The following is a 20923-nucleotide window of genomic DNA, read 5'->3' on the forward strand; positions in this document are numbered from 1 at the left end:
CAGGACTCAAATCTTCCCATAGTGCATCCTGGTGCCAGCTCTTCCTCAGGTAAGTGACACACATGCGCCTGGCCTTCCATATGATATAAATAATATGATTTATCAAACCAGGCCACCTTATTCCATTGCTTTGTGGTCCAGTTCGTTATCAGTTCTGATGCCCATTGCAGGAGCTTTCAGTGGTGTACTGGAGTCAGTATGGACTGTCTGACTGGTCTGTAGCTACACAGCCACTTAAACAGCAAGCTGTGATGCTCTGTGTGTTCTGACACGTTTCTACAGTAGCTCTTTTGTTGGATCACTGGATCCTCATCACTGATGAATGCAGAAACTGTTCACCTTCAGATGACCAGTATGGTGTATAAACTGAATGTTATTCCTCCTGCATTTTAAAGGAACAATAACTGGCCCTATTTTTTACGGGAAATAATTAATGTGATTTCACACAACAATGTGATAAAACACAGCCTTGACTGTGAAACTTGTCACTGAAACACCTCCTCAGGTATGTAGGAATGCAGAGATATTAGGAAAGAAGGGAAAGAATGCATCATTAATCTGAGTGTTAGAGAGTAAATGCATCAGTAAGAATGCATCAGTAATGCATCAGTAATCTGCAGAGAAATGTTAGAGAGTGAACAGCGCTGATCTTTGGCTTGTAGGTGGTGGCTCAGGTGAATAACGGTGGAGGAGGATTCAGTGTGTGTGTTCAGCCCAAGCAGACCCTGTGTGACGGCATGTTCCACAGAATAGCAGGTAAGTCCAAGTCCTTCCACCTGAAGCTGTCTAAAGACTCAGTGTCATGATGTGTAGAAATCAAAAATGTAAAATGGAAAGTTTTGCAAATTTTTTTATATTTCTGATTTCATTGTTTAAATTATTCTCCTCTTTGTTAGTTATCCAGCAGAACAATGTGGTCGAGATGCACGTGGACACGGAGGGCAAATATACGATCGGACCGAGCGCCTCTTCTCCTTCTCATGACAGATTTCCTGTTTACGTAGGCGGTGTTCCAGGTAACTGTATTAAATATTTATTAAATACGTATTATTAGTAATGGCTTGTGAACTGTTTATGAATTCATTCTCCTGATTACTGTACATTAAATAAGTATCTGATTAGTATCTAACACTAGCACTGATAGATTCTGTGAAAAATATTATTAGTAATATCACTTTTTTTATGTGTATCTGTAAATGTAAATATAAATAATAAATTGGTTCATCACTTAGCTCTGTATCTTCTTTTAAAGAAAGTAATAGATTAGTAATATCACTAAATCTATTTTCTGGACCACATAATAATAATAATAATAATAATAATAATATAATATTTTAATGTATGTAATAATAGTGGTTTCTATAAAAATGATATTTCATTAGAAATGTGTTGCAGTATTCAAATTTGTTTGTTGTACAAGTATTTTCCATGAGGACTTTACAGTAAGTAGTCCATTATTATTATTATAATTCTTATTAATATTAATATTTTTATTGTTGTGATTTTTTTAGATTATTTTTATTAATTTGTTTGAATCAACACTTGCATTGGTAGTCTCAATTAAATAATTTTAATATCAATACATTTATTTTCAGGAGCATTTTCCCGTATGTATTTGTTTAGTCTCTTTCATTCTTTCTTTCTTTCTGGTTAGACACTTGCACTAGTAGAATGCTGAAAATGTAGACTTGTGTCACTGCATTAAAGGTTATGTAGGTGTTATGTCACTATATGAACAGTTCTAACATAAAGACATTAAGCTATGTTGCTATGTTTCCTGTTTTGCAGATGGTCGAAAGCTCTCGTTCCTCCCTGTTACTGAATCCTACGCTGGATGTCTCCAAAACATGGTCTTTAACAGGGATGTGGTGGTGTTTGAGAAGCTCTCTGCAGTATTCGGTCCTGTAAATATGCGAGAGTGTCCAGCTAACCTGAGAGCGCCGTCTCCACACTGAAGTCCTTTCCACTGTTTCAGGACTCTGGGTGTAATCGTGACTGGGTCATACGTCAGTGTTTCCTCTAGTCTCCTGTCCAATAGCTTTTTTTTTTTTTTACCGATAGATCCAAAAGTCACATACTTCTGAAGATACTGGACGTATCTTCTAATTGGGTGAATTTAATATTTTGACCTGAGGCTATTTATTTACTAGCTGGTCTCGTTTGCACACTATTATTTAAAGCAACCTGTAATATTTAAGTCTTTCATTAAGTGAAATGGAAGTATTGTACTGTAATTTTTTGACCATCGTAATGTTTACCAGCCGAATTACTTTTCTCCAAGCTGTATTATATCATTAAATCTGGTGTAAAGACTTATTAGGTAAAATAATGGACCATTGTTTTTGTAATATTCATGCTGATCCTTGTCATTTGTGTAGAATTAAAGCAACTTCTCTCACACAGTCTTGTACTTCAGTACTTTCAAAATTCATTACAATTCTTATACAGAATCAAGGAATAAGAATGAAAACAAGTCAAGTCATGATTTAGAGATTCTGACTCTGGGGCATAATGGCTTATGGGTTAGCAAAATTGCCCATGTTTCGATTCCCACTTCCTTCCTGAGTGAGTTTGCATGTTCTCCCTATGATTCAGGGGTTTCCTCCTCAGTCCAAAGGTGTTATAGGCTGACTGGCATCGCTGAATAGTCTGTGTGTTTGTGTGTGTGTGTGTGAGTGAGATTGTGCCGTGATTGGTCGGTAGCCTGTCCAGTGTGTACCCCACCATGTACCCAAGATACAGACTTCAGGCTCCCTGTGTAGGATGAGAGCTACAGAACAGATGGATGGATTGAAGGATGGATGGATAAAATCACACCAACACTCCAGCCTTCTGCATAGCTAAGCTCATCTGCTAAACCTTTAGTAACTAAAGTTTTTGAAGTTCTTCATAAGTTCTCACACAAAGTGACCATTGAGAAAATAAAAGAACTTGACTATTCCACCAGGAAAATTTCTACAGCGGTCATAAAGGCTACTTTTGCAGTGTTGGTTCATGATTCTTGGTTACTGATTAGCAGTTCAGAGGTTTAATCCCCAGCACCACCAATCTGCCACTTTTGGCCTTTTGAAAAAGACCTTTAACACTTTCTGCTCCGGGGAGCTATAGCATATCTGACCTCAGCTTCAGAACCTGTGAAATATGAAAAAAAGAATATTTCACACTGTTGTAATGTATATGTGATGAATAAAAGCTGCTTTTTCTTTTGCAGATACAATGTCAAGTTTAGCTACATGAGATTTTTATTCACCTTTCCTTCTTTATTTGGTCAACATCTGGACAAATGAAGACTGGATAAAGACCTGATGATTTTCTTTCCCCCATTTCAATGAGTCTGTGCCCATGAGTCCTGATATTTGCTGACAGGAAGTAGAACCTGATGTTGTCTTCTGCTGTTGTAGCTCATCCACCTCAGGATTTGATCTTTTGTACACGATGAGATGCTTTTCTGCGCACCATGATTGAAAAGAGTGATTATATGAGTGTAGCTATATCACTTCCTGGCAGCTTGAACCAATTTGGGCATTTTCCTCAGACCTCTCTTAACAAAAAGGTGTTTCCACAAAAGAAGTGTCACTCAATCAATGTTTTTTGTAAATTCTACTATTTTAACAGTGAATGTAGCTTTAAACATTTTCTCAAAGATGTTCACATCGAAAAGTCATAAAAAAAACCCCCCACAACTTTCCTTGTCCATTGTTTATTTTTCCCCCAAAACTGAAAGTCAAGAACAGGACTATGACTGATACAATAAAGCATGAAGAAACCAAAAAAACACTTTTAATAGCTGCCTCCACCGGGTTAACATCTTCATCAGTACAGGATATTCTGTAACTGTGCGCTTAAAAATCCTAATACTGCAGGTCACCATTTAATACGAAACTTATTTCCTGTTCACTCAGAACACTGCGAGTATTAGATCATGGAACAGTGCAGTAACTGTACTATTTAGCAGGTCAGCACGCGGTCACGTCTGCTGGAACCTCGCATACGCTGTTGAGTAAAATAGGTAGAACAAGGACGTGGCACAGGAAATACTTTGGAAGTGTAAAAAGAAGTGTATTATTTCTAATGTGGAAAAAAATACTGTAGAAGTTATTCCTTATGTAATTACCTGCTTGTTTCAGTTGCCATGTGTGAAACCATACCTCTGTAGTATTAATTGCTTAAATACACCTGATACTGTAGTTAATTACTACAACACTATCCAACTATATCCAGCATTAAGTGCTCTTATAGTAACCTGGTCATTTTTTATTCCATATTCTACACATAAACGCACTTAATCGATTACCTTAAACCTTTCTCTGTTAAACGATATGGACTTAGCATACACTATATTACATTCTTTCGGAAAACACTAGATTTTTAGTTAACCACAGACATCAGATTAATCAGAGTAGCTTCCTCTTACATGTAACAGTAACCAGCGAGATATTTTTACGTGATACAATTTCGACTGACGACACGTGTAAAATAACTTCCGTCGTTATTTTTAGAAATCTCTATTAGAAGAACAAATATTTCAGGATTTACAATCAATCCAATAATATCAGGATCTCAAAGTAGACCATTTTTAGGCTTTTTCAATAAAAATAAAAAAACCATTTAGCTGCCTGATTGCTAGCTGCATGAGTGAATATTAAACCTTTAATATAACCCAGAGTTTAAGAGGTGTGCTCGGTTTCAATTTGGCAACTTTCTGTTTTGTTCAGTGGTGTTTTAGCATGTGATGATGTGTGATGCTTCAAGACCACATGCTTGACCAGGCAATCGCATTACTGACCAAGAGAGAGAAAAACAAAAACCCTCTAAAACTATTCACATTTTAAACCTATTGTTGTAAACTCCCTAAAATAAATTAGTAACTGCTTTTGAGCATTTCACAGGCACTAGATTAAACATACCGCAGTCCAAAAGTCATAGATCATGTGCTTTGTGACTCCAAAACGTAACTGGGCTATAACTCGTCTTCCTGATGGAATATTTCACAATGTGAAACTGACCGCTTCCTGTTTCTCATCAAAAAATAAAAATATAAAGTGCGCTTGGGGGGGGGGGGGTACCATACACCCATGGACAGTCCATGATTAATAGTACTCGTCTGAGGCGGTGCTCCTTCCTGATGGTGTAGATCCTACATCAGAGAAGGAAAAGTTCCTCCAGAGGAACGAGTTACTGTGGAGTTGTAGCTGCGAGCGAAGCTAAAGCTGTGTGGATTCGTACGTGGAGCCTGTTCTCAAAATCGTACGCTGAGAAGTCCTCCTGCAGAGCGACACAGGACACGGGATCAGTTTACAGGATGATATTCCTCTAAAAACAATCCAATTTTGTTCTCAGGAGAGCAATTTTATTCAATGTTACCGCTCAATTTTTATTTATAATTCACTGTCCAGTCATGTTTAACATTAAAACTATGTGTAAAGGGATTGATTTGTTAGATTTGCTGTTGTTGTAGAGGTATTATTATAACTTTTTTAACCTGATTGCAAAATAAAAGTCAAGCATATAAAATAAATATTCGAAAAATAAAAGAAAATAAATAAGAAAAGAGACCAATATTTTTCAATAACATTACTAATAAAATTAGTCGCTGATGTTAAACATATCCTTACTTAATTACAGTTAAGTCACACAGTACATTAAGCCTATACACTATCCTGACAGTTTCACATCAATAAGCTGAAATAAAATTACAGTAATGAATTATTTACCTTGACAGAAACTGAGCAACTGTCCATCATCCAGGATTCAGACATCATTATATTTTACGGTCTTTGTTAAAATGCCTTTATCCAGAGCGACTTACTTTTATTACATTTTTTATACAACTAAGCAGGTGAGACTTGAGGGCCTTGCTGAATCTGAAGCAGCTTGGGAATGCTGGGATTTAAACTCATGACCATCTGATCGTATTTTATAATCCGAAGTTAAAATGCAGAGCTCCTGAAACGGTCATGTTGCTAAATGTTTTTTTGGTATTTCCCATAGCGCCTGTACTCCATCTGAAATTCTGTCAGAATACCACTAGGGGGAGCCCCACAGCCCCATCTCCTTTAGAGCAGTCGTGGTGATGATAAACTACTACCAATGTTATTAAATGTATTACTGTTACTATTATTATTATTATTATTATTATTATTATTATTTTTAAGTTCAATTAAATGATCAGTGAGTTTGATCTAATGTACCTTGGCTTGAAGAAGCAGAGCTCTTCCTTTGGCTTTAGTCTGAAAAGAGAAACAAAATACAGTGTTACTCGTCAGCCAGATTAAAAATCTGCACATTATAATACAATAACATGATATTTTAGCAGCATACAAAAACTCCTGTGAGCTTTATAACATGCACTGAACAAGTGTAATCCACCTGCTGTGTTACAACCTGGCTTAAACCTCACACACACACACACACTTGCCTCAGGGTTTTCCACTAGTACACATCCCAGCTCATAGAGGGAATAAGGCTGAATGTATGAGTTACTGACACGCCCTTCTTCATCGTTAAACGCCATCTGAAAACACTGCAGCAAACAAAAACAGTCGTTTACACTATACATTTGTGTTTCCACATAAACGCAGGCACAAAGCAAGATGTCGGGATGTCAGATATGCGCGCTGCATGTCAGATGTTAATATGGATTTGTCAGTGTTTTGTACCTGCACTGCGTTTGCGTTGTCTCCCAGGCTTTTGTGCACGGCCCCCAGCAGGAGGTGTTTCAGTCCACAGTACGACGAGGCCATCTGCTGAAGACCTGAGGCATGAAAAAAGTGAAATTTCCATTGACTTTATTAGAAATAATATAAAATATTTCCTTTTTTTTTATATTTAACCTTCAATCATGAGCTGCAGATTGGCCCGGGAGCAGTTAGGAAGAGCTTTCCAAAGGTACAGAATCTCGATGGCAGCCATTGTACATCGCTCTTTCGTAGGCCTGGGCTGCCTTAAATCCTCAGCCTATTAATACACACACACACACACACACACACACACACACACACACACACACACACACACACACACACACCCACATTAATGACTAAACAGTTCATCTGTTTGTAAGAAATTCAGGTTGTCTTGAATAAATAATGTTAATCCGATGTTTTTCCTCGGTTTATCTAACGACATCTAGTGAATTCAAGCCATTTTAAGCAGAAAAAGCAAGATGGAGGTGCAATTTTAACAAAGTTCAACTAAGCATGCTTTCTGTGTGACGCCCCCAACTCGGGAACTCTAATCTATAAGCTTTTCCTGTTCATACAATCGTAAATACGATCTTTCCAACATGACTTGAACCCTAGCATATGTTACACTTACTTTCCTCATGGAAAACTGCTCAATCTGATTGTGTTTCCTCTTGAAAAGCCGAGCCGCATCGTTCAACACGTTACACGCTCCGTCCAGATCTCCTGCAGCCCCCTGACACACTGAAATATAAACAAGCCCAGGAAACCACAAGCGTTATATCGTGTTGTAAATGATCTCATTGGGCTGTAAATCATTTTAGAACTCTACAACCCTACTCCTGTCTAGCAATGTTACTGGCCTTATGCCTGTTATTTAAGGTTCTGTTTATTATTCTGAGACTCCCTACCTCCAGTGAGGTAGGAGTAGTAGCACTGGGACCAGCGTGACTCCGTCCTCAGGCGCTCGAATGCTCTGTAGGCTTCAGAAAAACTCAGCTCCATCATACTGCACCAACCTGCAACATATCAGCACTGTGTAAACCTCAAAGGAAGGGGAAGTGGCTCTGTCACAACTCAGAAAGGTCCCTGAGAGTTGTCTGTAAATTAGTCAGGTAGTAAGTCAGTCAGTAAATTATTCAGGTAGTCAGCAAGTCAGTAAATAAAACAGTAGGTCAGTCAGTCAATAAATTACTAAATCAGTCAGTAAGTCAGTCCATAAATCAGTAAGTCAGTCCATAAATTAATACGTCAATCAGTGAGTCAGTCCATAAATTAATACGTCAATCAGTGAGTCAGTCAATAAATTCATCAGTCAGTCAGTAATTCAGTCCACAAATCAGTGTGTCTGTCAGTCAGCCAATAAATCAGCAAGTCAGTCAGTCCATAAATCAGTGAGTCAGCCAGCCAATAATTTAGTAAGTCAATAAATTAGTAAGACAGTCAATCCATAAATCAGTAGGTCAGTAAGTTAGTAAATCAGTTAATAAATCAGGAAGTCAGTCAGTCCATAAATTAATAAGTCACTCAGTCAGTCCATAAATCAGCGAGTCAGCCAGCCAATAAATTAGTAAGTTGGTCGGTCAGTCCATAAATCAATCAGTCAGTAATTCAGTCAAGAAATCAGTAAGTCTGTCAGTCAGTAAGTTATCCGTTACCTCAGTCATTAACTGAGTCAGTAGGTCAGTCAGTTAATATGTATGTCAGTACATCTCCCAGCCAATCAGCCTTTCAGTGACTCAGTGAGGCAGCTAGTCATTCAGAACTTTTAAAGCAGTTTATGTCAGTCCTTAATTCAGTCAGTAGTGTGTCAGTCCTCAAGTCAGTGAGTCAGTAGATACTTGCAGTTTTGAAACAATATAGAAAGTCAGTAAGTCTGTTTAAATCAGTTTAGAAGGTCAGACGGTCCTGAATTCAGTCAGTCAGTAAGTCAGGCAGTCTTGTTAAAATAGTGTAGAACACAAGACAGTCCATCAGTACGTTAGAGAGTGAATAAGTCAATGGATACTTATACTTTTAAAACAGTTTAGAAAGTCAGTTCATTAGGAACTCTGTCACTCAGTCACTTTAATATGAACTGTGCAGGAACACAAAAAGCATTGTGTAACAGTATCATGTGTATGAGCTGCAGGGCTACAGAGTGACCTACCGATCTCGTAGAGACAGATGTGCTGGATTTCCCTCTGTTCTGAAGCCAGCTCCAAGGCATTGTTAAAGCATGTTAAAGCCCTGCTGATCTCACACTGATGACAACACACAGGACAGAATGGTGCACAAAACTGATTAGAGAACACAAACTCAGCCAGGGCCATAAAGCTTATACAGCAGTGTGCTTGAAGAGACGGGGTGTTTTCGAATCTCGTCTCACCTCGAGCCGCAGCACTCGTCCTTTAAAGAAGACGAAGAGTGAGGAGTCTGGATATTCAGCTTCCTTCTTCTGAAGTATGGCTTTCGCAGTCTGAAGTCCAGCTTCTGTTTCAGAGCCGTCGAGGGCAAAGAAGGGCTGAACAACTGTGTGGTACCACAGCAGGGCCAATCTGAGACACACACACACACACACACACAGAGATCACAATCACTGTTGAAGATCATATTGCCATACATTGTTATTCTAAGTATTCAATAATAAACAGCTTGACATATCTATTCTACATGTCTTCAGACCTACATGCTCCACCCATTCACCATGCTTCATTTGCATACTGAATATGATTAGTCTGTATATTTTATGACATAACACTTGCTTCAGATGTGTATACATGTTTGCATGTGTGTTTGGGCAAAATGCTGACTTGAGACATAGCTACTCAGTTACTGAACATATACATTACTGTGCAATTATATTGTGCCACGCTGTTCCAGCATGCTTCTTTACACCTACTCACGTAGAGAGAGGGGCCTTCATGTCCTTACTTTCGCTGGAGTACGTGAGGGCATCGAGCCCCTCCTGCCGAGAGCCGGGGAATCCTAGCAGATTAATGATCCTCAGCAGGTGAGGAGGCACCATAGAGATGCAGAGGTGGAACAGGCCGTAGCCGAAGCTGACCGAACCCTTGAGACGACTCAGGGACTCTGCGGTCACGCTGTAATCGAGCCGAGGCTGAGATTTCGGAAGGTGTTTGGACCGACCGGAGGAAGCTTTGGGATTCTGTGACCCCTCTGAGACAGGAGCCAGTGAAGAATCTTGACTGGGTTCAGGTTCACTGGAGCAGACCGCTGTGGGATCAGGCGTTGAGGCATCCTGATTCTGTTTGGGTTGATCAAAACAAAGCGCCCCCTGTGGTGCCGAGCTCCTCCTCTGGCAAGCTTCCTGCAAGCGGGTGATCTCATTGTAGCACTTATTGTACATTTTCCAGGCCTTACGGAGAATCCAGCCAGCTTTAATGTATCCTGTACAAACAGAACAGAGAGGTATTTTAAACCTTTAAAACAAATGATGCATTAATAGGTCACTTAATATGCCTTTTAAAAACTCAATAAAAAAAATAAACACAAACCTGAGATCTCCTGTCTGACGAAGGACAACACAGCCAGATAAACCTGACAGTCAGCCACTATGATGAGCCTCTGAAGACGCTCGACCACGGTCACCCCTGACCTCTGACCCTCCGTCTGCTGGAACAGGGAAGGGTGAATTTTGGAGGAAATTTCACAACATAAGTAACTATTTAAAAAATGAAAGCACACAGTTCATTTATATGGTTATTTTTTTCTGTCTATTAGGAGTGGCTCTGAAAATCTAGGAAGGAAGGAAGGAAGGAAGGAAGGAAAGAAAGAAAGAAAGAAAGAAAGAAAGAAAGAAAGAAAGAAAGAAAGAAAGAAAGAAAGAAAGAAAGAAAGAAAGAAAGAAAGAAAGAAAGAAAGAAAGAAAGAAAGAAAGAAAGAAAGAACAAAATCCTTCATTAATCCAAATAAGGTTTTAAAAAATTGTAATTATCCAACTTTATTTATTTATTAATATTGGTCCCCACAAGTTGACAATTCTGGTCTTGTGAGAAAATTCGCCTGGGTCCCAATAAGGACATCAAAACCTGAACTTTTAGTTTTCAGGAGCTTAAAGTTAGGTTAGATTTAGCTGTAGGCATCATGGAAGGTCCTTCCAAGGACAATAATATAAACTTGCGCTAGTATTTGTGTGTTTTCTGTGTCAGAACAATCCAAGTCTGTTGAGGAGTAAAGGTCCGTCACATCGCTGCAGGTAACATGGAGGATATTACACAGTAGAGCTTTGTATATAAAAATGCTTTCAGGTCTATTCCTGACTCGAGAAAGCTCTCTGTTCTAAATATATATATGTGTGTGTGCGTGTGTGTGTGTCTGTGTTGGGCTCTCGGTCTCCATCTTGACCTTGAGGGAATGAGTGTGTGTATCTCTCACAGGATAATCCACTGTCTGTCTCCGACAAGAATTATATGAAAAATAGTGAGAAAGAATCTGTATCTGGTGCATGTTGTATAACTGTGTAGCATAGACAAGGATCTTCAGAGTCGTTCTTTAGGAGTTGGATAGTGAACATCTTTGCCTTTAATTACCTGAGTAGGCTTTTGGTTTTTCTCTGTGAAATATTAATTAACAAGATAAAACAATGGGAATATAAATTCCTGACTTCTCTCTTCCCCCAGAAAGAAATAAAGTACAGCTGATCTCGAGATCAGTGCCATGTTTTTATTGAGTAACAGAAAATGCCGTAGCTGATCAAACTGGTTATGGACCAAATGGTGCATGAAGACTTGTTTACTGATCAGATGATGTGCTTGAGATGTTTACTGCATCAATAATAAGTCACTGAGTGAGTTCTCAAACCTGTACAGTAACCATAGTATAGAATAGGTTTAAAATAACACACTATAAGCTGAGCTGAAGAGATTAACACTCTACAAAACGCTTAGTCTTTTATTTTAGTGCACACATGGTGTCTAACTCTCAGTATTGAGAGCACAGGGAAGTTTGGATAAAAATGTGTTTATACACCGATCAGGCATAACATTATGACCACCTGCCTAATATTATGTTGGTCCCCCCTTTGTTGCCAAAACAGCCCTGACCCGTCCTGCACTGTGTATTCTGACCCCTTTCTATCAGAACCAGCATTAACTTCTTCAGCAATTTGAGCAACAGTAGCTCGTCTGTTGGATCGGATCACACGGACCAGCCTTCTCTCCCCACGTCCATCAATGAGACTTGACCGCCCATGAACCTGTCGCCGGTTCACCACTGTTCCTTCCTTGGACCACTTTTGATAGATACTGACCACTGCAGACTGGGAACACCCCACAAGAGCTGCAGTTTTGGAGATGCTCTGATCCCGTGGTCTAGCCATCACAATTTGGCCCTTCATCAAACTCACATAACGTTATACCTGATCGGTGTATACTGTTCCTGAAGTTGTAAATAAGGTACAGCTGGTGGAGTTTTGTGGAATAAGACGTGCTGTTAAAGGAAATAATCAACCTCACAGTAATCAATAACAACTTCTGCAGTATATACACACCTCACTATACTGTACAATTCAGTAATCAAGGAACTCCACATATGAACAATTTTGTATATGTTTTACAGTGTACTCTATTTATTTATTTTTTTAAATGTCTGCACTAAATATAGTTATACTGTATACAGTGACAAGAAGGTGCCTTCCCTTCCCTTGCATGCTCTATTGTCTTATTTCTCACTTGTTATCTACTTTCTAATATACCGTATTTGTATTATCCCTTCTAATTACCTTAAATATTATTAACCTCTCAACCTCGCTATTAAACTCGGGACCGTTCAGAGTGCAGAGCGGAAGAGGAATACATTTCCACACAGCCACATAAACCAGATGTACGAGAAAATAATTGGACATATTTATCTTTGTTTATCTTACTGTGGGTCTAAGCAAGTCTGCAAGCAGGACATTAATTCAAGCTTGTTCTGATTGCGTCCTCGGGGATAAATATCAATTAAAAAAGGCTGGATTAAATGACTTGGCAAGTAAACGAGGTTTAAATTGGCACCGCTCTCTGCTTGAAGTCAAAAACGAGTCTTAAACTACCAGATTTGTTTTTCCTGCTCCTAAAAATCATCAGTATCTAATGCTTTCCTCTTACATCAGGACAGATTTAATAGTTTCGTCTCGTTTGGAGCGATTTCACGCATGAGGCGCTGCTTATTGCACGATGTAATTAAAACGATAACGAATGAGCGCGTCGTGTTGTTAAAGGCAAACGGCGTGTCTGACTGTGAGGGAGTGGCGGAATTACTCACATTCTTCTTGAACTTGTTCTTGATGGTCTCGATCACGCCGGCGCCGTCACACTCGCACAGTCTCTCCGTGGCCCGCAGGTCCTCACATGCCACCTGCATCTTCTCCTCTTCAAACGTCATCATGGCATTCTGGAAAGGAAGAAAGAAACAATGTTCACTTACAAATAAACCCCACACACACACACACACACCATCACTATGCATTATGCAGTTATCTAATCAGCCAATCATGTAGCAGCAGCACAATGTATTAAATCACACTTCATTTAATGTTCACATCAAACATCAGAACGGAGGAAAAACACCTCGATGATGAGGACAGCGCAGATGAAAATGGCCAGATTGGTACCAGGAAGTCTCCAGTAACTTAAATGTTCAGGTGGTGAGCAGGAAAGCATCTCATCATGCACAAAACATCGAACCGTGAGGTGGAAGAGCTACGACCAAACTGGGTTCCACTCCTGCAGCCAAGGACAGGAAGGAACCTTCAGCACAGGCTCAAAGAAAGCAGGAAGTCTTTAACAGTCTAGTTTGGGTGAGCCTGCGACTATGATTTCGTTGCCTTGTACGCATGCACAATGACAAACTAATCTAAACTAATGATGGCCTCAGATTCCTGTTCTCCAGGGAGTAGAACCTGACATGGTCGTCTCCCACCTCACGGTTTGATGTTTTGTGCACCATGAGATGCTTTTCTGCTCATCATGTTTGTAACGAGTGATTATTTGAGTTACGACAGACTTCCTGTCAGCTCAGTCCAGTCTGGTCATTCTTCTCTGATCTCTTTCATTAACAAAGTGTTTCCGCCTGCAGAACCTTTTGTCACTTGTCATCATTCTGTGTAAACTCTAGGTCAGGGATGACCAATCTTATCCACAAATGGCCGGTGTGGTGTACAGGATTTCATACCAATCAAGCAGGAGCCACGCCTGATTCCACCTGTTTAAACAGTTGATCTTGGCTTCCAGTAGAATCAGGTGTGACTCCTGCTTGGTCGGAATGAAAACCTGCACCCACACCGGCCCTTTCCGGCCAAGATTGGACATATCCCTGTTCTGGAGAATGTTATTGTGTGTGTAAATCCCAGGAGATCAGGAGCTCATGAACTACTCAAACCGGCATGTCGGGCACCAACAACCAGGAATAAGGTCACCAATCAGCCTTAACGTTAAACACACTAACAAGGACGAATTGTGATGGTTAGACGACTGGGTGTCTCCTAAATGGCAGCTCTACCCACATAGCAGACGGGTCTGGGCCAGATCTGGCATTAAGCTGGCACTGCTGGCTGAGTTCTAGCATGGCAAGTGGTATGTCAACCAGATGCGGACCAGGTCTGGCAGTGATGGCAATGATTATATGATGGCATGCCAGTGGCCCGGTTATGGTTTGGTTTATGTGGTGTGGCCCAGTGCTGGCCCACCTCTGGCAAACCAGACATGGGCCACCAAAGGGCCGTCATTCTTTGTGGTATGTGGGCCAAGTGTAAGTGCATTGTGTGGGCCAGATCTGGGCCAGACCTATTTTGCTATCTGGGTAACAGGCATTAGCCTCCAAAAGAAAAGGCATTTTAATGCTTTCTGACAGTGAAACACTTTACTTTTTTTTCTCTTGAGTTTCCCCAAAGATTAATCATAGGACTCTTAAGGAATTTGGGTAACGGTTTATTCTCTCTATAGCGATGATACATCTGATGTTAATCAAGTCAAACTTTACAATCAGAGACTGAACAAAACTACTGTCCGAGAATTTCTGTATTTATAAGCCTGTGAAATTCTCCACCTATAGAAGCCATCGTCATTTAAAGTCATCATTAGATTCCAGTCTAGATTAGCAAAACTCATCCAATTTAAATTATCACGGATCTGGGCCAAAACTAAAGCCAGATCTTTCTTAACCCGAGCCGTCGTTTTGAAAAATCCTGCTGACGGTCCTTACCATAACGTGATAACATCCCATGACACGACAGCAAGCCTGGCAGCAGTTTTACAAAGGAAGTACACTTACCAGAAAACTGACAAAGCTCGCGCTGAAGCTCATCAGAGGGCTGTAATTCCTGCAGCACAAGAAAGGAAGCGATATGCTGGGTTTACTAAAAACACAGTGTTTTGTTTTATAATCAGGAAGAGGGAGCAGGATTAGAGGTTTCGGTGTAAAACGTTTGGTTTTAAACCAACAGTCACATGAAAACAGCGGTGCATTCCACAAACAGAGAAAGCAGAAGACAGGAACTTCCTCTGAAAAACCTCACGAGTGCAAGACAGTTGTAAGTATTGTACTGTGAATAAATACACACACATTTGTTCGGCTCTGTGTATTCTGGTTTCATTAAAGATGTAGAGGACGGATGTCAGGAATTTGCAAACAATCAGGAACTGCACTGTTTATTTTACACACAAAACTATTAAATATATAAGCCTGACGTTTGCAAGCTTCCCAACTATAGTTGCCACGTCATTGCTGTTACAGTTACACATGTGTGAATGAACCTAAAGGCAGTCACACTGTAAATAAAAAGCCACAAAGAGAGATAAAAACAAGAGATATGAGAACCGGATCCCGTCAACACCACCTCACTAACACCATCTCTCTCTCTCTTATTTGTTGTATGTACGCTACAAGTTGTGTAGCAACTCCTACATGATGAATATCGACATTCTGTCTCATAGCGACTTTCACTGGACCGTTCTTCCTGTCCGTCTGCACCGAGGTCATTTGACCACGCCCGCCTCGACTGTCTGAGTAATCCGGATCAGTAATAAACAACGAAGAATTAAAAAAATCTCCATTACAACAGAATGTAATATAAGCGTCCTGAGAACAGAGTAGGACATGGATAGAAATATCACAAATATAGGAATATTAGAAATTTAGACGAATTCATTTGAATAGAGTAGGACAGGTATAGCTTGACTTTATTGTGACCTTATTAAAATAGAAAAAAAAAGAGAACTGAACGGGAGTTTCATTAGAATTAGAGCGGAATGGAAATAAAACTTTATTTCTACAAAGTTCAGTAAAACAGAACGGGATAGAAAAGTGGAAACTGAAATGTCATTAAATCAAAATATAGTGGAAAAAACAACAGATGAAAATAGTATAGAAATAACACCAGAGTGCAAACACTTCATTAGAATTCAACTAAAACGGAATAATAAAATAGAATTTATTGTATCTGATTTGCCTTGCAATAAATCTATTCCTGCCAGGTATATACACTTTAATAGAATAGAATATTCACTAGAATTAAAACAGGTTGAAAGAGAATAGAATAAACTTAATTACACTAAAGTACATTAAACATTATCGGAATAAAGCTTCATTAGAATTAAACTAGAGTCAAGTAGAATAGAGCATTATTAGATGGTAAAAAATAAAGGATAAATTAGAAATTTATAGGATAGAAATATTCCATTGCACTTCATCTATTCTATGAAAAAAGAGAAATAGAATTAAATAAATAGATGAGAAGAAAATAACAGAAATAGAAGAAAGCTTCAGTGGAAAATAAAAACACCACCACAGGAAGTATATAGAACTCTTTGTTCATTATTTTACTGTCCACGATTCTCACTCCTGCTCTTTTAATAAAATTAAAAATAAACTAGCGTTCTGTTTTTACAGAGAGTAAAACTGTCGATCGCTCCTCTACTCGGTTACTCTGGTTAATTGATGAGTTCCCTCGACGTGAAACGCTTCCTGGTGAGGCTTTAAAATGTCACTCTGCTCATTTACAGCGCTGAGAATTCCACTGCATGCTGGGATACGGCCGTCATTAATACACCACTAACACAACTCTCATTCAACAACATCGGCCAAATACATGAAAAATACACAACTATACTGAATTACATTTTTAAATCATTTTAATTTCATAGATAGATAGATAGATAGATAGATAGATAGATAGATAGATAGATAGATAGATAGATAGATAGATAGATAGATAGATAGATAGATAGATAGGCACAGACAGGCAGACAGACAGAGACAGAAAGAGAGAGAGACAGAGAGAGAAAGACAGAGAGAAAAAGACATACAGACAGAGACAGACAGACAGCAGAGAGAGAAAAAGAAAGCCTGTTACAGACAGACAGAGAGAGAGAGATCATACATACATACAGACAGAGAGACAGAGAGAGTGAGAGAGACATACAGACAGCAGAGAGAGAAAAAGAAAGAGAGACAGACAGACAGATCATACATACATACAGACAGAGACAGACAGCAGAGAGAGAGAGAGAATACATACATACAGACAGACAGAGAGAGAGAGAGAGAGAGAGAGAGAGAGAGATCATACATACATACAGACAGACAGAGAGAGAGATCATACATACATACAGACAGAGACAGACAGACAGACAGAGAGAGAGAGATCATACATACATACAGACAGAGACAGACAGCGAGAGAGAGAATACAGAGACAGAGAGAGAGAGAGAGAGAGAGAGAGAGAGAGAGAGAGAGAGAGAGAGAGAGAGAGAGAGAGAGATCATACATACATAGACAGACAGACAGACAGAGACAGACAGAGAGAGAGAGAGAGAGAGATCATACATACATACAGACAGACAGACAGACAGACAGAGAGAGAGAGAGAGAGAGAGAGAGAGAGAGAGAGATCATATATACAGACAGAGAGAGAGAGAGATCATATATACAGACAGAGAGAGATCATACATACAGACAGAGAGAGAAAGAGAGAGAGAGAGAGAGAGAAAGAGAGAGAGAGAGAGAGAGAGAGAGAGAGAAAGAGAGAGAGAGAGAGATCATACATACATACATACAGACAGAGAGAGAGAGACAGAGAGAGAGAGAGAGAGAGAGAGAGAGAGAGAGAGAGAGAGAGAGAGACAGAGAGAGAGAGAAAAGCGGTAGCCTAACCCTAGCCAATACAGAATGTTGGCTAGGAGCAAACTGAAAAGCCCTGATTCACACCAAGTATAGTCATTAAAAAAGAGGAAAGAAAGCATAATAAACAAACAAACAAACAAACAAATACATAAATAAAGGTGCTTCTTTCTAAAGTTCTAACTTTTTTTGAGTAAGAGATACGATTAGAGTTCAGGACTTTTTTCACCTCTGACAGTAAAGCTGACGGTGACTGGAGTTTGAAATGATGCACTGTTCAGTAAAAAGTCGACAGCTTTGTAAACTACAGTATTAAAGTTACACAGAAATCTACAAAGACATAACAGGGACAAGTTAAGGACCTCAGCCTCAGTGCATTAGATAACTGATCAGTTATGTTCCAGCAGGACAATACTGGACACACACACACACAGACACACACACACACAGACAGAAACAGAAACACACACACACACACACACACACACAGACAGAAACAGAAACACACACACACACACACACACACACAGACAGAAACAGAAACACACACACACACAGAAACACACACAGACACACACAGAAACACACACACACACAGACAGATACACACACAAACAGAAACACACACACACACACACACAGAAACACACACACACACAGACACACACACAGACACACAGAAACACACAGACACACACACAGACACAGACACAGACACACACAGACACAGACACACACAGACACACACAGACACACACAGACAGACAGATACACACACAAACAGAAACAGAAACACACACACACACACAGAAACACACACAGACACACAGAAACACACACACAGACACACACAGACAGACAGATACACACACAAACAGAAACAGAAACACACACACACACACAGAAACACACACAGACACACAGAAACACACACACAGACACACACAGACAGACAGATACACACACAAACAGAAACAGAAACACACACACACACACACACACAGAAACACACACAGACACACACACACACACACAAACAGAAACAGAAAAACACACACACACACACACACACACACACACACACAGAAACACACACAGACACACACACACACACACACACAAACAAACAGAAACAGAAAAACACACACACACACACACACACACACACACACACACACACACACACACACACACACACACACACACACGGAAGTGAATTCCACTCCACTCAGGTGTGAACACTCACCTGTATCTGTGGAAGAGCTCGGTGCTCTCCTTAAAGCCGTTGTTCAGCAACATGTTAATTCCCCGCAGTGAAAGTTCCGCATCATTGATCTGCTCAGGAAACTCCTCTTCAGCCTCCGCCATCGCTCACGAAAATAAATCAATCACCCCAGGGACAATAAAGAGAAATGACTTACCCCCAAAACACACGATTAAAGCATCATTCTCATCTCGATCACTAAAAACAAACCCAGAACTCGCAGAGGAACCGAGAGAACTGTACACTATTACAACCTTCACAACACACCGGAAGTACAAGGTAAACCTAAACAGAAAGAGGTGCCCCAAATTTATAGTAAGAAAAATAGATGTTTTTTTACAGTCGTAAATACTGTAACAAAATAAAAGAAACTAAAAGAATTAGAAATAGATCTCCAGCTTCCGCGACTCGGAGTTCACCCCCGGAGAACTGTTCTCACTTTACAATAGGAAAGAGGCAGGTTGTTGCTCCCCTGGGCGTGGCCTAACAAACAACCTGTTTGCCTATTGGCTGAAGTGCAGACGGAAGTTTATTGTTTAAGGCTGATCTGAGATCGGTTTTCAGGGTTTTTTTAAATTGTGAAGGTAAAGGTAAGAAATTATAGCTGTCCTCGGATCAGCAAAGTAATAAATAATAATAATAATAATAATAATAATAATAATAATAATGTTATGCATGAATACGTCAGCAGAACGTGTAAAGCTGTCAAGAGTAAAGCTCGAGAATTTGCAGTTATATGAAAACAAGCTTCAAAATTGGTCACGTGATGCAGTCTAAAACGGAGATGAAGCTTTTCAGTTCTTTTACAGTTGCTTTATTTCACTTACACAGCAGGAATATTATGATGATGATGATGGTGATGATAATGATGATGATAATGATGATGATGATGATGATGATGTTGAAGATGATGGTGATGATGGTGATGGTGATTATGATGATGATGATGGTGAAGATGATGGTGATGATGATGATAATGATGATGATGATGATGATGTTGAAGATGATGGTGATGATGGTGATTATGATGATGATGATGGTGAAGATGATGGTGAAGATGTTGGTGATGATGATGGTGATGTTGAAGATGATGGTGATGATGATGGTGATGAAGATGATGATGATGATGGTAAAGATGATGATGATGATGGTGAAGATAATGGTGAAGATGATGGTGAAGATGATGGTGATGGTGAAGATGATGGTGATGATGATGATGATGGTGGTGAAGATGATGATGATGGTGAAGATGATGGTGATAATGATGATGATGATGATAATGGTGAAGATGATGATGATGGTGAAGATGATGGTGATAATGATGACGATGATGATGATGATGGTGATGATCATGATGATCATGATAATGAAGATTATTATTGTTATTACTATTAGTGTTGTTGTTGTTGTTGTTGTTGCTGCTGCTGTTATTGTTATTGTTAGTTAATTATTTAAAGAGGTCGTCTCATTCTGACCAATCAGAATCGAGCATTTCAAGCTCACTGTTGTGTTTAGATTTGGCGCTACCTGTGTCTGCCACCAGAGGGCGCCAGAGACTGAAGCGGAGAAGTGTACTGAAAAACGTAAGGACTGCAAAGTGTTCATTCAAGGTATGCGAGCTAATATCAGGCCAGTAATTAATTGTAATTAATTGTTAGTAATAAAATATCTAATCCGTCATCAGCTTTTTGGTGTACATTAATTCAGGCTTTGTCAGTAGTTCCAGCTCTTCTCCATGTTTTGAATTTATATGTCCGCTCAACTGATTGACCAATAATGCATTAATCACTCCTACCTATCTTGTATTTAACATGTAAATGATACATCACTTTTTTATGCTCCACCATGAATACAGGACATTTAGAAATGAAGATAA

At 39.5% G+C, this 20923-nt stretch overlaps 2 protein-coding genes across 5 annotated transcripts in view; one reads left to right on the top strand and one right to left on the bottom strand.

The window, feature by feature from the left end:
• si:ch211-241e1.3 (laminin subunit alpha-3) overlaps nt 1-2314 on the top strand; it is a 103696-nt gene extending 101382 nt beyond the window's left edge. For both annotated transcript variants that reach the window (XM_058395024.1, XM_058395025.1), the window contains exons 75-77: nt 663-756; nt 897-1016; nt 1789-2314. In XM_058395024.1, coding sequence (XP_058251007.1) covers nt 663-756; nt 897-1016; nt 1789-1955 — 381 coding nt within the window. In that variant the 3' untranslated portion in view covers nt 1956-2314. The remainder of the gene's footprint in view (nt 1-662; nt 757-896; nt 1017-1788) is intronic.
• A 1027-nt stretch (nt 2315-3341) lies between these two features.
• On the bottom strand, nt 3342-19509 carry LOC131356155 (tetratricopeptide repeat protein 39C-like). Of its 3 annotated transcripts, none has more exons than XM_058395029.1 (14): nt 19030-19509; nt 14937-14985; nt 12930-13058; nt 10181-10295; nt 9569-10073; nt 9052-9220; nt 8833-8926; nt 7595-7702; nt 7318-7427; nt 6834-6957; nt 6660-6754; nt 6419-6523; nt 6192-6230; nt 3656-5265 (listed from the first exon to the last, which is right to left on the bottom strand). In XM_058395029.1, exons 1-14 carry the CDS (start codon nt 19149-19151, stop codon nt 5176-5178), a joined length of 1854 nt encoding a protein of 617 aa, XP_058251012.1. In that variant the 5' UTR covers nt 19152-19509; the 3' UTR covers nt 3656-5175. The 3 variants fall into 3 exon arrangements, with proteins under 3 accessions (XP_058251013.1, XP_058251012.1, XP_058251011.1); XM_058395028.1 differs by having other exon boundaries at nt 10181-10298; XM_058395030.1 differs by lacking the exon at nt 14937-14985 and having other exon boundaries at nt 3342-5265; nt 10181-10298; nt 19030-19169.
• Between the last annotated feature and the right edge of the window lie 1414 nt (nt 19510-20923).

This window comes from Hemibagrus wyckioides, linkage group LG07 (genome assembly GCF_019097595.1).
Source record: "Hemibagrus wyckioides isolate EC202008001 linkage group LG07, SWU_Hwy_1.0, whole genome shotgun sequence".
NCBI classification, from domain to species: domain Eukaryota; kingdom Metazoa; phylum Chordata; class Actinopteri; order Siluriformes; family Bagridae; genus Hemibagrus; species Hemibagrus wyckioides.